The 16,978-nt window shown below is 42.6% G+C and overlaps 1 protein-coding gene across 3 annotated transcripts in view; it reads left to right on the top strand.

Moving 5' to 3' along the window:
• Positions 1–16,978, top strand: part of KIF5C (kinesin family member 5C) — a 151,253-nt gene that overhangs the window by 63,359 nt on the left and 70,916 nt on the right. For 2 of the 3 annotated variants that reach the window (XM_061135114.1, XM_061135115.1), the window contains exons 5-10: positions 4,328–4,376; positions 4,636–4,691; positions 5,360–5,447; positions 9,315–9,439; positions 12,045–12,149; positions 12,516–12,664. In XM_061135114.1, the coding sequence (XP_060991097.1) occupies positions 4,328–4,376; positions 4,636–4,691; positions 5,360–5,447; positions 9,315–9,439; positions 12,045–12,149; positions 12,516–12,664 (572 nt within the window). The remainder of the gene's footprint in view (positions 1–4,327; positions 4,377–4,635; positions 4,692–5,359; positions 5,448–9,314; positions 9,440–12,044; positions 12,150–12,515; positions 12,665–16,978) is intronic. The other variant, XM_061135116.1, reaches the window with a different exon arrangement.

Below are 16,978 nucleotides of genomic sequence, written 5' to 3'. Positions count from 1 at the left end.
TTAAGTTTACCCCATGCTTAAGTATGCCATTGTGTAATGCACTTGTACAAAGTGGACATGTGGTATACTACATTTCCCAGCTTCTTTGACTGTGGACCTACTTTTTCCTCCTTGGAGGGCGACAGACTAGCATTTGGAGGAGCACTTTCTGAGAAGTTCTAAGAAAGGGAATTCTTTTCCTTCTTGTTTTTGTTTTTCATACCTATGTTCTGGCTTAAATTTGAACTGAAAAAGGGAGATTTCTACTCTCTTAACTATAGCTGTTAATTCTTAACATTTGGTATGAGGGGTATATTCATTGGAACTCCTTTGTTTGCAAGTGACTAAAAGTCACTTATTTAAGCAAATAGAGGAAGTTGTTGTAGATAAAGCATCTGACAGCGGGTGTGGGGGTGGGGAGTTGTGGAGAAGTAAGAAATCCAGGCTCTGCTTTTCCTTAAGAAAATTGTGATATGGCTCACATACCATAAATTTAACCTTTTTACAGTGTACAATTTAATGGTTCTTAGTATATCTTCCAAATTGTACAACCACAATCATTATTTATTACGCCAGTGAATACTAAGCGGATTTATTAAGTAAGTGTATAGACAGTTACATGGAAAGTCTTACAGCACATTTTAAATGAAAGGGGAATATATGATTTCCATAAAGAATATTAGTAACATCACCTCTGAAAGGTGAGACTACAGATGATTAGTTAAATCAGTTTTGTACATGTTTATCCTAGAAGGTAGCAAGAAAACTAGGCAATAAGAAGGCAAAATGCAAAAATTAAACATGAATTTTGAAAAGTACATTCTACACGACTTACTGTAGTCTTTTACCAGCAAAAACAGATTCTGACACCTACTTTCCTTTCTACTTTTGGTAGTCCTATTATTCAAAAATCTTTTGTGAAAAACTTACGAGTAATAAAGTACAAACTTCAATTGGAAACATCAAATTAGCTCTGTATAATGCTTTCAGGATCACTGGTTAATTCCAGAACATTTTCATTACCTCCAAAAGAAACTCCATCCCTGTTAGGGTCCCTGTCCCTGCCCTCTTGCTTTATTTCTTTGCCTTGTTCCAGACCATCTTCCTCTTGTGTGTATGTGGGAAAGAGGGTGACATCACAGCTTCTGCTCCACATCCCCTTATTTCCAGTCCCTCATTCCCCTGGGAAGGAGCCCATTGGCCCAGCCTTGGTCTGATGAGCTGTGTCCAGGATGCATGTGGCTGGTGGGGTCCTTGCCACAGTGACTATCACAGGGACAGGGTTGACAAGGGGATGGGGAGGAGAAGGGGGCATTCCTAAGATGACTTGGACTTGAGCAGATCAACCAAGAGGCTGATGATCCTTGAAAACTGGGACCCAACTGCCTCAGTTCAGTTCAGTTCAGTTGCTCAGTTGTGTCTGACTCTGCAACCCCATGGACTCTGCAACACGCCAGGCCTCCCTGTCCATCACCAACTCCTGGAATTTACTCAAACTCATGTCCATTGAGTCGGTGATGCCATCCCACCATCTCCCAGGCCCATCGTTTTAGAAATAAGGAAACTGAAGTTCAAAGATATAGAGCCCAATGGCCCAAGTGACATCAAGTCCTCAGCACAGTCTTGATCTGACCAACCCCACATGTAGTACCTGTTCCATTATATTAAATTTCTACCTTCACTTATTTCTGTGGTGTGTGCATGCTAAGTTGCTTCCATCGTGTCCAACTCTTTGAAACCCTATGAACTGTAGCCCACCAGGCTCCTCTGTCCATGGGATTCTCCAGGTGAGGATACTGGAGAGGGTTTCCCTGCCCTCCTCCAGGGGATCTTTCCCACCCAGGAATCAAATCTGCGTCTCTTGTATCTCTTGCATTGACAGGCAGGTCCTTTACCACTAGAGCCACCTGGGAAGCCCATTTCTGTGGTACCTTCCCCAGATTATATAAAAACAAGGCAATAACTATTTGCCCATTTATAAAGTACATCTGGCAGATCTTTTTCCTTACAGCTCCCTTTGTTGGCTGACGCCAGCTTCTCCTCCTTGCCAGAGTTCTTTATATCTGAGGATGCAGAAGCTTGTTGCTTTGATGGGATCAAGATTTAGGAGCTTAATGCATCTTTAAGGCTGTTTGCATTTAAATACCTTGAACCACTGCAGGGTTCTTATGGGATAATCCTGGAGTAAGATGTTAAACCAATTATTGCCCTCAAAATAGGGTCTCACATTAGAATCTTATTAAGATAAAAATAGCCCCAGCATGAAGGGAGGGAGGAAAGGGGGAATGACGCTCATGTCCAGGGCAGAATTTTACAGTCTAGGGTCCTGTCCTGCGTCTGTAGTTATGTTCTCTTATTTCACAGATGATAATTGTTAAGTAGGCAAGTTTGCTATTGATTACTCTGTATTTTGAACTGAGTAGTGACAGGCTTAATCAAGAAAAAGAGGCGTGATTAAGACAATATTGAAAATCTGCTCCTTAAAGTGAGCCTCACAGAGGTTTTAAACATTATTTCTGAACATGCTTTTAAGTGCTTATTTATTTTTCTTCCATCTGGTCTTACAAAGTATTTGAGGTGACAGAAATAACAAAATTCACCCCCCTCCCAAGAAACCACTATCTGCTATGGTAAAAAGAAATTAATAAATCAGAATTCTCTGTAATACTTATATTAAGTATGAACAAGTTTCTAAGTGCCAGATTTGCTAATATCTACTTCATGAGTGGTCTTCAGGTGTCATTAATTTTCTCTGTAACCTGTGGAAATAAGGACACATGCTTAAGATCTCAGAGTTAACAGAAAAGTCTTAATGAAAACCAGACAATTCTGAAATACAGAGTGGGTTGGCGCCGGGGTTGAGTGGGCTGCAGAAGGACTGGGTTAGAGATGTCTAAGGTTTAGAGACCAAGCAGACCCTAGAATTGTGGCCTCGGGGAGAGGTTTCTGGAGCAGTGGGTGAGGTAGGTGTGTCTGCGACAGAGCCAGTAACAGGGCCATTTGACTGGCATTCAAGCAGGCAGAGGTTGTTAGGGAGAGGATGCTCAGCTGTAGATTCCAGGGTTTGAAGCCAGGACCCCAGATCTCAGAGAAACGAGGAGTCAGGAGGTTCCAGGCTGAGACAGACGAAAGATAATGAACCAGGACTGAGCTGGGCTGGGACTAGTGCTGGGCTAGGGAGTCTTCACTTCGCCTGGTCCAGAGCCAAGACTGGTGGTGCAGGGGTGAGGTTTAACCTGTAGAATTGCATCCCAACTTTACAACTATTTTTTCCGCTTTTTAGAAAACATCTTTTTGATTCAATCCTCTGTTTAGATTTCTGGGGAGGAGGAATTGGGGGGGAACCATGAACTTGAGGGAAGGAAAAGTTGATCTGGTTGGCAGAAGGCAAGTGTAGGTTCAGTACAGAATCCTAGAGGGAATTTTTTATATCAATGGCTTCATATGACAGATGGGAGCGTTGAAGTCTAGGTTCTTGATTACTGGTGAATTAAATCTCCAAGATCACATATCTAGTTAGAATTGTTCCCAGATGTCAGCCTTGGGTAAGGGTCACCTGGGGAGTTTAGAAGTGGATGCCAAAATCCTATTCTTGGAGATTCTGATTGAGGAGGATTGAATTCGGGTTCAGGGCAATTTAAACAAACGCTGAGTGAGATGCTGGCGCAGGCAGTGCTGGGACTGAGGTTTGAGAATAATTCATTGGAAGGCTTCCTTTCCCTCTCACAGATTAATTGTCTTTTATTAAGTTACATTTTGTTCAAGTCCTTCCTGGACTCCCAATGCTGGCCACTATCACCAGCTCTCTTCCTGTTACCGGTTCAGTAGTTCTAAGCAGCTGCCCTTATCCCCGCCTCTCCACCTTCTTCATCTGGATGTTTGGAGCATGCGCCCTCGCTGGGCTGATGAGGCTGTCAGTGTCACGCCCAAGGTGAGGCCTGCTGGCTTTTTGACAGTTACTTGCAAAGGACATGTTCTGCTCTAGCTGTTGTCCTGACTGGAAGCTTACTTGGTGCTCATCTAAGGTGAAAGGTAGAGTCTTCCGAAAGACTAGCGCAGGATGTGAATAGCATCTGGTTGGGAGCATAGGGACCTCTGATGTGGGGTTGGGGTGGGGCCTGGGCCGCTGAGCAGGGACTCTTAGAGCAAGCTGGCAAGTAGGAAGCAGGAGGCCGGTGAGAGGTGGGGGGTTGGCCAGAGCTCTCCCCTCTAGACTCTGAATCTTCATTTTATAGCCTTCTTCTTACTCTTCATAGCATGAGAAAAAAAGCTTTTGAAAGTTCTAATAATGATGTTATTGAAATACAGCGTGGGATTTCTGTTTCAAAATCTATTTGTTTTTAATCAGGTTTCCTATTTTGAGATCTACCTGGACAAAATCAGGGACTTACTTGACGGTGAGTAACCTGAATTCTTGTCGTTTGTTCTGTAACTAAAGTCCAGGGAGGTTGAAATGTTTTACATCCCTTCTGCTTCAGGAATTTATAGAGACGTTCTGTTGCCTTCAGGCTGTCTGCTTATTCTCAGTCAAAGCTTTAACTTGAGTTATTGCAGATTAGATCTGCCTATCTTCTGTAACAGTTTCTATTTTTCCTCCAATACAGGGTCTTTAACTTTTCTTTTCTTCTTTGCATGTCATCATTATCGTCTCTGTAGTATCCAAGACAAACTTGGCTGTTCATGAAGATAAAAATAGAGTCCCGTACGTAAAGGTATGAGGAAATCTTGACTGATGATGCAATTGATTTCCCTCCAATCACTGTCATAATTATTACCTAAGATGCCCGGAACATTACCTAAAAAGTACATATCCATATTTAATCATTTCTTATATTTAATATTCATCTGGTTAAAAAATTGGCATTTAATTTCTTCAGTTGTATCTGTGTAAGTGTATCCCAGCTGTCAGATCACAGGAGGTAAGAACTAGAGAACTGAACAGACATTATTCACATTTAAAGAGGCTTTGGGATTGAGTACAGTTGTTCATACTTGGCACTTGGAAGAAGCCTATCGTAGCATTATGTCTACAGTTTCAGTATCTAAAGTTGGTGGCGAGATTGAACGGCAAAACAAGATTTCATCCATATCTTTCTCCATCATTGGTTTTCTTCTTTATTTTCTGTCTCCCCTGCTATTAAGTGTGACTATGGGCTTAAAATCTGGCATTTCTTTTATGGTTTACTTCTGGGTTTCCCAGTGTTTCTCAGACTTCTTTTGAGTGTAGAATTCAAGCCCTTGGCAAGGAGTAAGAGTTTCTGGGTCGACACTGTGTCCTTTCTCTGCCTCTGCAGTTCCAGAAGCGGGAAAATGTTTAGCTGTTTTAAAGTCTTGTTGTTTTCAGTTTTTCAGTGACAAACTTGCTCTGGCTGTCTTGCAGGGGTGCACCGAGCGGTTTGTGTCAAGCCCGGAGGAAGTCATGGATGTGATAGATGAAGGCAAAGCAAACCGCCACGTGGCTGTAACAAGTAAGCCCGGTGTGGTGTTTCCTCCCCTCTAACCTAGGACACACACATCTGCCTACCAGCAAGGTCGGCTGCGGGTAATGAGATCCAAATGGAATAATGCCCAAGAAGGCATTTATACGGCAGTGACGGGCACTCAGACGCAGGGGCGTGTGCAGTACCAGCGGGCCTGGGCAGGTCCTGGTACAGAAACAGCGCCTCCTGCAGTCCAGGGCCTGCTGGAGATGTTGGGTGACAGTGGGCCTGGGTACCAGCCTGAGCCTGGACACTGGGGTAAGCAACCAACCAGCCAACTAAAGGCGGAAGAAAGTAAGCTCCTAAGTTCATTTATTTTAACTCTATTATTGTTTAAAAAATTCAAACTGACAGATTCTATATGCTAGTCGTACACATCAAAAGAAACTATGTTAGGTTTACATCCTCTGTAAACAAGGAAAAGAAAGACGCAGGAACTCAGAAAGGGGGGCCGGGTGCTTTATTGTAAACTCTTTGCTGCCTTGTCCATAACAGACACAGTCGGGTCAGCTGGTTGACCTTGTGGTGCCTTCCTCAGGGAAACAGGTCATGTGGTGTTAGAGCTGCAGAGGTTCCATGAGACGATGTCTGTCTTATTCAGAGGGGCAGGGACAAGTGAGAGTGACTTCTTATGAAGATCTTCTGGAAGGAAGAATTTCTAGCTTTGAAGAGAGAAACTTATCTGGGCAGGGCATGTAGATATGTCTTAACACAGTCTTGATGTCTGCAAGGTGCTGACCTTTAGAGGGTCAGCTTGCTTTGTTTGATCTGAATGAGTAGACCATCCACGACAGTTGACACTACGGAGAGGCAGATTTTCACCTACTACAAGAAAAACCCTTGTCCTGATAGCTGCTTCACATAAAGCCTGCTACCTGGAGAGGTAGTGAGTCCCCTGCATGGTGTAGAAGAGATTCAAGCACTGCTTGCTTGTTGGCTGGTTCTATGATTTTTTGATCCAGAACTGTAATTCTCAACTGTTTCTCTACTGCAACGCATGTATCAGATGATATTCATATATGTGGCAAGTTCCATATGTGAGCCTAGACTTGTATACAGTATGGGTTAAGCTCTATTTTCTCTTCTGCTTAGACACTTACAGAAAGAATGATACACTTACACTAACAGCATCTCTTGTAAAGAAGTTTCCACTCTGTTTCTTAAGTTAGTTATGAATTATTTGTTATATACCTGATAGTCTCTCATGGCCCTCTGCTTCAGAACTGTTGGTACAGAACATTATACTATTTTTTCTTATTCTGGTAAGATATTTTCTTTTTAAATTTTGTTATATTATGCATAACATACAGTTTACCATTTTAACCTCTTTTAAGTGTCCAGGTTAGTGGCATTAAGTACATTCACAATATTTGCAACCATCACCATTTCCTGTTTCCAGAATTTTTAATTATCCTAAAGTGAAACTCCATACCCATTGAATAATAATGGCCTGTACCATACTCCCTCCTCCCAATTCCTGTTAACCATTGTCCTTCTTCCTGTCTCAATGAATTTGACAACTCTAGGTACTTCATATAAGTGGAATGATACAAGCCCTTTTGTGACATGCTTGTTTCACTTAGCACAGTGTCCTCAAGATTCATTCATGTTGGCATGTATCAGAGTTCCCTTCCTTTTTATCAGGCAGAGTAATGTTCCATTGTATGTATACACCACATTTTGTTTATCCATTCATCCATAGATAGACATTGTATTGCTTCTACCTTTTGGCTGTTGTGAATAGTGTTGCTGTGAACATGGGTGTTTAAACATCTGTTCAAGTTCCAGCTTTTAGTTTTGTTTTTTGGGTATATACACCCAGAAGTAGAATTGCTGGATCACATGATAATTCTACTTTTAATTTTTTAAGGAACAGCTATATATTGTTTTCCATTGCAAGTGTACCATTTTGCATTCCCACCAATAGTGTGCAAGAATTTCAGTTTCTTACATCCTTGCAGACACTTCTTATTCTGTTTTCTTTTTAATGGTCATCTATTGTGTAATGATGTAAAATGGTGTCTACTGAGATTTTTGGTTTGCATTCCCTGGATGATTAGTGATGCTGAGGGTCTTTTCATATGCTTCTTGGCCATTATGCATCTTCTTTGGAGAAACGCTCTTTAAGTCCTTTCCTCTGTTTGTAAAAATTAGGTTGTTTGGCTTTTGTTGTTGTTATTTGTAGGAATTCTGTATATATTCTGGATCTCAGTCCCTTATCAAGTATGATTCAGATATTTTCTGTCCTTCTGTGGGTTGCCTTTTCACTCTTTTGACAGTGTCCTTTCATACACAGTGTTCTAGATTTGATGAAGTTACATTATTTTTTGTTGCTGTTGTGATTTGTGTTTTGGTGTCATATCCAAATCATTGCCAAATCCAGTGTAATGAACCTTTTCCCCTATGCTTTCTTCTAAGGTTTTATAGTTTTAACTTTTGCATTCAGATTTTTTATCCTTTTTGAGTTAACTTTTATATAGGACCTAAGGAAAGAGTCCAGCTTCATTCTTGCATGTGGATATCCAGTTTTCAATTTGGTGAAGACTGTCCTTTCTGCGTTGAATGGTCTTGACATGCTTGTCAAAAATTACTTGACCATATTATGTGAGGTTTTATTTCTAGGCTTTCTATTCTGTCTTTTTGGTTTGTATGTCTGCCTTTATGACAATACCACACTGTTTTGATTACCATAGCTTTGTAGTAAGTTTGAAATCAATGTGAGACCTCCAAGTTTGTTCTTTTTAAGGATTGTTTTGGCTATCCAGGGTCCCTTGACATTCCATATAAATTTTAGAATGGACTTTTCTATTTCTATGAACAGTATCATTGGGATTTTGATAGAGATTGTATTAAATCTGTTGGTAGTATGGACATCTTAACAATATTAAGTCTTAATCCAAGAGCAAGGTTAGCTCTCCATTTACTTGTGTATTCTTTCATTTCTTTTGGAAACATTTCATAGTTCTCATTATTTGCCTTTCATTTTCTTGGTTAAATTTATTCCTGAGTATCTTATTCTTTTTTCATATTTTAAATGGAATTGTTAATTTCCTTTTTGGATTGTTTATTATCATAATATATAATGCAACTGATTTTTACATATTGCTTTTGTATCCTGCAACTTTGCCAAATTCATTAGTTCTAACATTTTTCTGGAAACTTTTAGGGTTTTTTTTCCCCCACGTAATCTGGTTAGATGGTTTTGAGAACTGATTACCAATGTGCGTTGAATAAGACAGTCACTGGGGTCCTTGTCTGCCTGGTGAACAAAGACCAAGATCCAAGAAGATTTTGATTTTTGTTACTTGGCTCTGATGAAGCATATTTCATCTCTGAGACTTTCTATGTTCCTAGCATGGGTTATAAAAGAAATGTATGTCTTAATCCTTCTTTAATAAAGTCATAATTCTTCCTTAAGAAAGGTTGTGATATCACTGGTAAGTCAAGGCCTGCACACATGAAGAAGATGGAATACATCAGGTACTAATCATGGTGATAAAGGCTAAAGGACTTAAAGTAAGGCAGAGGAGGAAGCCTTGAGCTCTTCAAGGAGAGGGTCAGACTGGACTGGAATGTTGGAGGACGGGGACTTCAGGCAGAGCTTGAGAGTCTGTTGTCTGAAGCCACTGACTTCAATTTTTAGATTAATTTCTCTGCCACCTGAAGGTATTTTAAATCTTTCATTTCTAGAATGAGCATTGTTTTTCAGAAGAAGTGGTCTCAGATAATTTTTTAAAATTGAATGGACTGAAAAAAAATGGAGCTATTAGTCATGATTTGTTGTGTTTTTGATTGAGAGGCTTACTACTAAATTTATATGTTCTCTGTAGAGCAGTAAACTCTTTTCCTTTTCAGACATGAATGAACACAGCTCTAGAAGTCACAGTATCTTCCTGATTAATATTAAGCAAGAAAATGTAGAGACTGAAAAAAAACTCAGTGGGAAGCTTTATCTAGTTGATTTGGCTGGGAGTGAAAAGGTAATTGGTTCTTTATTTGTATTATCCACAGTTTCCCCCTGCAATTTGCTTCAGTGTGCAGTGGTATAATTTTTATGTCTTTCTAGTCCCTGGTTTTAAAGAGCTTTTAAAGTTTCTGATGTTGTGCCAAGATGTTATTAAATTTAACCTTCATTTCCCTGCTGTTTCTTTTCTGGTCCTGAAGTTCCCTATTCACGTCACAGGAGGTGCTTTGAATGCAAACCCTGATTTATGCCTCATAGACTCTGATGATGACACGAGGCAAGTGTTTGGTGTGAACTTAGCCTGGTGAAGGCAGCTATTCAAAGGCGGGAGGGACGTGAACTTCTGAGGGCAGGAAAAATCTCTGTGTTGTAACAGATTCGAATAGGCCAGGAAGGGGCTTTGCCTTTGGAATGTGGCAGGCTTGCCTCTGCAGGTTTGTTTGCTGATAAAAGATCTGGAGCATGGGGCTCTCTCTGCCTTCCTGGCTTCTCTCTCCAGCAGGTGTGAACTGCCCCAGTCCTGCATGGGCAGCCTCACTTCCTTCAGGCTACAGGGCCTGGAGCTGGTGTTTAGCCACAAGCCCTGACTGTTCTGTGATTTTGTCAGGATTTTCTTTCGGCATCTGGACCCTGTCAGTTCTCTTCCAGGCACACTTGGTCACACTCCAGATCCAATAGGTTTCCCAGCACCTGCCCTCTGCCCTCCCATCTCACCTCCCCAGCACCATGGGAAGCTCCTGTGGCCACACCCGAGCTGGGGGCACTGCCCGCCTTGGGTGACATCATAGAGCAAGTCTCTGCGCACAATACCCTGTGGCCTGCCTCATCGCTGATGTCATGCAGACTGTGTCCCCATCAGGGCCAGCCCTGAAGCTCAGTCAGTCTCCTGAACTGTGTCATTGATCCCCACTTACTGCTCCCACCACTGAGTTGCCGAACACCAAATTATGGCCACTGTCATCTGTGTAAGTAATGGCTACTTGGGTTGTTCTGTCCTCATTTGTACGGCCTGGAGCAGAAGATCGCCTGGATAGTCCTAACTGGGACTTGAAAATCGTTCTGGCCCCGCTTGAAACTGTAATTAAATAGATGCCCACCAGCCCAGGAGTAGAGAGTAGCATTGCTCTCCTCTAGACCGGCCATTAGCAGCTGGCATCTCCTTTGCTGACCCACCTGTCGTGTGGGTCCAGACAAAGCTCTTAGGGATCCCTTGCCTCATCCCGAGCTTGCCCCATTTCCCTTTAGAGAACAGAGATAAGTACTCAGGGCCTAAATGCAGCAGGAAAGTGCTTCATGCAGGCAGCTGAGAGTGGAGGCCTCTACAGCATTGGCGGTTATTGCTTATGATATTTATGAGGTGTTTTAAAGTTGTGGACCTGCAAGTTCTTTCCTCTGCTCATATCTGTGTTCCTTGCCCTAGATGTATCCGCATGAATGTGTCAGAGTGATCTAGTAGAACAGAGCTCAGGGGCTTAGTCCCATCTCCCCGAAATGTGTTCTTCTCTTGGTTGAGCAATTTGACATGCCCGGAGTTCAAATTTTTCTTGTCTGTAAAAGGAAGGTGATTGTACTTGTCTTGCATATTTCATGCAGCTGAGATGCTTAAATGTGAAAGCACCTTAAACACCAAGAATAGACTGTTACTATTTGTGAGCCGGCAGCTCTGTGATTTCTCCATCTGTAAGCAGGGGACCCACACACAATTTCTGGAGAAATATTTGAATTTTTCTTTGGAAAAAAACCCACCCCTACCCCCTGGACATGCATTCATCTCTGTCATTGGGAGTTCCTCCTTTACATGTAATTGAAATCCATCTTCGCACAGTTTAAAATCTTTTCCCCACTTTTCTTTCTTCAGAGAGCCTCGCTTCCCTTGTGTCTTTGGTCCAGTCAGCAGAGCTATGAATCATGTTGAGTTCCCTTTTTTCCCCTAGCATCAGTGAACTGCTTTGTACCCAGAGCAAATGCTATACGTACAAAATTGCCAGTAATAACAGAGCCAAGGAGGAATGGTGCGTGGTTCCTCTAACTATGGGAAAAAAAGACAGATTCACTATGTATACATTTTTTGACTTTTCATGCCTTGTCAAGTATTTTTCCCTTTGGATGATTACTCCTTTTTTTCTTACAATGGGAATGAATAGGGAAGGAACAGAGAGTCTGGATAACCATCCCCACTACCTCTTGACCTTTGCTTGAAGTTGGAGCTTGTAATGTCCATTCACTGTGGCCAGGACATCGTTTTCTCTTAGCGCATCCCCAGCGTGGGGATGGTTCAGTCTCGCAAGACCCCAGCCTTTCTGTAGTGACGGCGCTTTTGGAGCCTGGCATCCCCAGATGGATGTCCCCTGGGAAGTATCTGCAGCTCTACACGCGAGGCGTCCCAGCCATTCCTCTAAAACCTAATCGAGAGGAAAATGACAACAGAAGAGAACCAATCCCCTGCCTCAGGCACCAGGGAAAGTTTCATCGCCGTGATTCTTACTTACTTGTAATTTCCCCAGCACTCCAGGAGGGTTCCCCTCGGCTCCCTCCAGTGCATGCGCCCTCCTGTGAGTTGGGGTTTTCTCCTCTGCGCCTTTGCTGTCCTGTGCAGCTCACTGCTTTCTCTTCTCTGGCAGGTCAGCAAAACTGGTGCCGAGGGAGCTGTTCTCGATGAAGCTAAAAATATCAATAAGTCTTTGTCTGCTCTTGGAAACGTGATCTCTGCTCTGGCAGAAGGGACGGTAAGTGATTGTGTCCCCATCTATTAAATGATATCATGAGACGTTGCCTCTTGGGTCCGTGTACTCTCTTTGCCGCACACCCTGGTGATTCATATGTTTTTGTTTGGAAAGGGACGGGGGAATCCTGGCTATGGACACCCTGCTTGCAGGGAAATCTAGCCCATTAAAATGTGTGAATGGTGATGCTAATTTCATATGACCCAGGTCCCACAATGGGCATGCTCAACTTTGGCAAGATGCAAAGACCAGGCCACAGATTTTTATTTCACATGTTTCTAAGCCCAGTTCCCATCACTAACTTGCTGGCCTCTGTCTTTTCTCTTTGAATTGGCTGTAGCAGACAGTATTTTTTCTTTTCCCAAATAGAAAACACACGTGCCATACCGGGACAGCAAGATGACTCGGATTCTTCAGGACTCTCTGGGTGGGAACTGTAGAACCACCATCGTCATTTGCTGTTCTCCCTCAGTCTTCAATGAAGCTGAGACCAAGTCAACGCTCATGTTTGGACAAAGGTGGGCATGACCTTCGTAACCTGTGCTCTGAGCTGGGTCTTAGGTGTTAGGGGTGAGTGGTGAGGCGCTTGGGTCAGAGGACACAGAGGGAGGGGGCAAGCAGCTTGTTAGTAATTTGCATCTAGCAGGTGGCCTGTAAACCTTGAGGCATCATGTATTGAGGCCAAAAGAAAAATTATGTTTTAAAATAATAGGTATGAATATGTCTATCAAAGGTATGTTAAAAAAAAATCCAAGCTTATTGTAGATGTGATTGTTGGTAATTCAGTGGAATTTTGGTTTTGTTTTCATGGAATTAATTCTAATTCTCAGGTTCTTCATGGAAATTAAGTCTGACTCTCAGGTTCATGGAATTAAACCTTAATTCTCAGGTTCAAGCATATTCAACTCAAGACTGGTAACTACCAGTTACAAGTGGTAGTACTACTACCAGTAACTACTTCAATGTTTGGAATCCTTTGCAAATTTTCTGATAGACTAAATATTAGACTGAGTATTAAAGAGCAGGGAGAAGAAGTCCTGATGCTCACCCTGGGAGTAAGAAATACAGCTGTATGCTGAGGAAAGGGGAGGATGGCCTCATCTTCTCTTCTTCAGAAATGTCTGAAGGACACTTCTTGATGTCTGGGGAGTGTTACTAGGTAGGCAGCAGGGACAGCCAGTAACCCTCCACCAGCATTCCCTGGTATGAGTTAGTTCATCCCTTCCTTTTTCCCTTTGGCTGTGCTGGGTCTTCATTGCCGTGTGCAGGCTTCTCTGGTTGTGTGAGCAGGCTCAGTTGCCCTGTGGCATGTGAGATCTTAGTTCCCCACCAGGGGTCAAACCTGTGTCCCCTGCGTTGGAGGGAGGATTCTTAACCGCTGGACCACCAGGGAAGTCCCACCCCTTCCTTTCTTGGCCTTCAGTCATGGTCTGTCAGTCACTGGTGTTGAGCCCCATCGTCCCTGCATGGCCGCCTGAAGTGCTAGTCCCTAGAGTGCTTGTGTGCTGTGAATGGGGCGATGCTGAGCATCTTCTGTGCTCAGTGGGCTGAGCCCAGAGCTGAGGTTGGGAGATGCAGACTTACTGACATCATCCCCTTCACGTAACTGTGTTACCTTTGGACAAGTTACCAGTTCTCTTCAGGCTCTGCCTTATGCCTGGAGCACTCCCTTCTCCCAGGAGTGTGTGGTTATGCCCGAGAAGTAGTTTAAGATGCCTAGAGAAAAGACAGATGGTGGTGGGCATTCTGGATCAGAGATTGTTATGGCTTATTGAAACCACATTAAACCCCAGTCATTTCCTGAACCCTCACAGAACATAGAATTAACCAGTCATGGCACCTGTGGGATGTCTAAATAAATAATAATCACACTGAACTGTTGTAGAACTAATGTATCTTTTAAATTGGATGTGGGTCCTTTATTTCCTCTGAAATCACTTCCTTAATATGCCAAATGCTTAGGTCAGTGGGTTGCAGAAGGATAACACCTTCTTTTCTTAAGGGTCACGGGATACCTATAAACCAGTATCAGCTTGTGAAAAGCATAGAATACTGTGGTGATCATCCTGCCTTCCCCATCTCTCTTGGTTTCTTTTAAATAAGTTTTTGGCCACGTCATGCAGCATGTGGGATACTTGTTCCCCAACCAGGGTTGAACCTGTGCTACCTGCGCTGGAAGCATGGAGTCCTAACCACTGGACCGCCAGGGAAGTCCCTCTCCTGGTTTCTTAAATTTAAGATTTGACAGCTTCCTCTGAGGACATTTTGGAGGAAACCAGCACTGGATGCATTTATAAAGGGAACATCTCTTTAAAAAAAAAATATTCCCACCCATAAAGCAAAGATACTTTACATCTTTGCAACCCAGAGTCTTCCTGGGACACAGGCTCTGTCTCAAGGCTGTTGTTGTTGGTGGGCATGTCGCAACTGTCCAGAGGAAGAGTTTTAGGTATGAGTGAAAATGATGATTTACTTTCTTCTAATCTCATAGCATCATCATTATCACCTGCACTTTTTTAAGGAACTAGCATGTGCCAGACACGTCAGAATCCTCCTAGAAATTCTGTCAGATAGGTGTCTCTCCCCTTTGTACAGAGGATGGGATTGAGACCTAGGGGCCAAGCCATTAGGTCCTGCCCCTGAGGCCACAAAGCCGGTGAATTGTGGGATGTTACTGGACTGAGACTGTATCACCTGACCCGCAGTCTCTTCCATGAGGGCTGCTTGATCAGGAATCTAGGTGAGCATAGGCCTCTGGGGCCGGTTACTCCTGCTTTGAAGCTCACCTCTGCTCCTGACTCATTTTTTTCTCCCTTTTCCTTCTCTTGGAACCTCAGTCTCTTTGCCTGTAGGAAAAAAATATAATAATGTAATAACACCTACTTCTGAAAATTATTGGGAGGATTAGATGAGTGGCTTCAGTTTTTACTCAGCACAAGGGCTGGCATGGAATATGGTGTCCCGTAATTGCAAGTTCCTTCTTTCCTCCATCTTTGAACAGGCTTGGGAAAGTCACAGTCATGCATGGGGCTGGACCAAACGTGATATAAGGTACAGGATACAGCTGTAATATAAGGATCAGGACTGAATGAAGCAGTAGAATTAGATTTCTGCAATGAATGATGAAAGAAATCTGATAATCTGATAATTAAATGCTGATAATTTGGGATGCCAGGAAATAAATAGTAGGTCAATTACATTTTCAAATGCAATAGGTTGGTTTGTAATCTTTTGTCAGAGTCATTTGAATACTGGGCTCCATGAGGATAAGAATTAGTTTATTACCAGCGTCAGTGAGTGGCACCAACAAGCACCTAGGACAACTCGGACACAGTAGGTGGTCAGTAGACAAATGTCATCAAACGAATGAGCAGATGAAGCTAATGCTTGTTATGTAGGAATCCCAGAACGTTAAGACAGTTGCTGTACTATGACAACATTATGTCCAAAAATTGGTTGAGGTTTAGATCTGATTTGTTTTCCTGCTTATAATTAGAAATGTGTTATGTTTTGTTCCCTTTCCTCCATCTTCAAGTTAGTTAATGGATTCTTCAAGGACATCTAACTTCTCTACGGGGCCAATACTTGCTTTATTGTTAAATACACACATTGAACCCAGTTACACAGCGGACATGAGTCTGAACCTCAGATTGGACATGGTACTGATAGCTAATGAGATTAAGAAGCACTTTGAACTCAAAAAAGACCGCTGCGCACCTCCCAAACTCAGTGTAATGAGTGTTCATTATATTCTTGTTGCAGGCCACACCTGAGGGCAGCACGGAGTTCCCTAGTTATTGCCACATGGTTCTTTGAAGAACACGAAGAAAGTCCATGTTTGTTGTTAAGCCATACTGTGTTGACGTTCTGAATAAAACATTAGTAGGTCCTTTGAAGCAGTAGAAACATGACAGGGTGTACAGATGCCTGAGGGCAGCCTTCCAAGTCAGCACTCTCCAGGATTCTAGATGAAGTCCTAGAATTTAAAGGAACAGATTTCACTGTGTCTGTTTCTTGGTTTCTGTGATGATGGCTCTTCTTTTGGGTCAGGCCTGTTGCTTTTTGTCCCCTGAATGCCCAGCATTGTGCTAGGAAAGTGGTAGAGCCATTTCCTGAGTTGTCATAGAGCTTTCAATCTGGTTGAGGAGGCAGTACTTGAATTTCCAGATGATGGAGAGTCAAAGAGCTGTCCTCTGTCAGGAAGCTGAACACTTGCAGCCTCAAGGGTTGGGGACTCAAATTAGAGCAGTTTCATTGATTCTTCTTTTTCATCTGGCTTCTAGCATTTCATTTTCTAGTCTTTAATTACTCTTCCAAAATACTTTATAGCACCATTTGAAAAGGATATTTTTAGGTTTTAGAAGTATAAACTCAAATCCCCCAATTATCTTGGAAGCCTGTTTAGTGTACCTTGATTTGGGGCAATAATGAGGAAAAGGGGAGGCCCCTGGGGGCAGACCAGTTTAGAAACAGCCTGAAGCAGCACCTCATTGACACCAAGTGTTTTGATTGATCCAGCATGAATAATTCAGAGGCTTTGGTTTGTATGTTAACTGTGAAAGCAGAATGGATAGTTCAGGAAAAGTAATACTCTTTTTTCTTTTTCTGATATGCACTTTTCAGGAAAAAAAAAACCAAAACTGTCCCATTTCATGCTCAGTTTGATGGTAGCTGGATCAGGCAGAGCCTGAATGGTGTATGTGAAACATGCCTGTGTGCAGAGCTTGACAAGTTCCCTGCAGGACCAGAGCTTTGGCCAAAGGAGATGCTTGGCTACAGTTCTGACATACAATGGATTAAGACTCAGATTGGTTCCTGTTGGAGGGCCTGTT

This window comes from Dama dama, chromosome 33, assembly GCF_033118175.1.
Source record: "Dama dama isolate Ldn47 chromosome 33, ASM3311817v1, whole genome shotgun sequence".
NCBI lineage: Eukaryota > Metazoa > Chordata > Mammalia > Artiodactyla > Cervidae > Dama > Dama dama.
The sequence above is the reverse complement of the archived record's forward strand: the minus strand, read 5'-3'. Positions and strand labels throughout refer to the sequence as shown.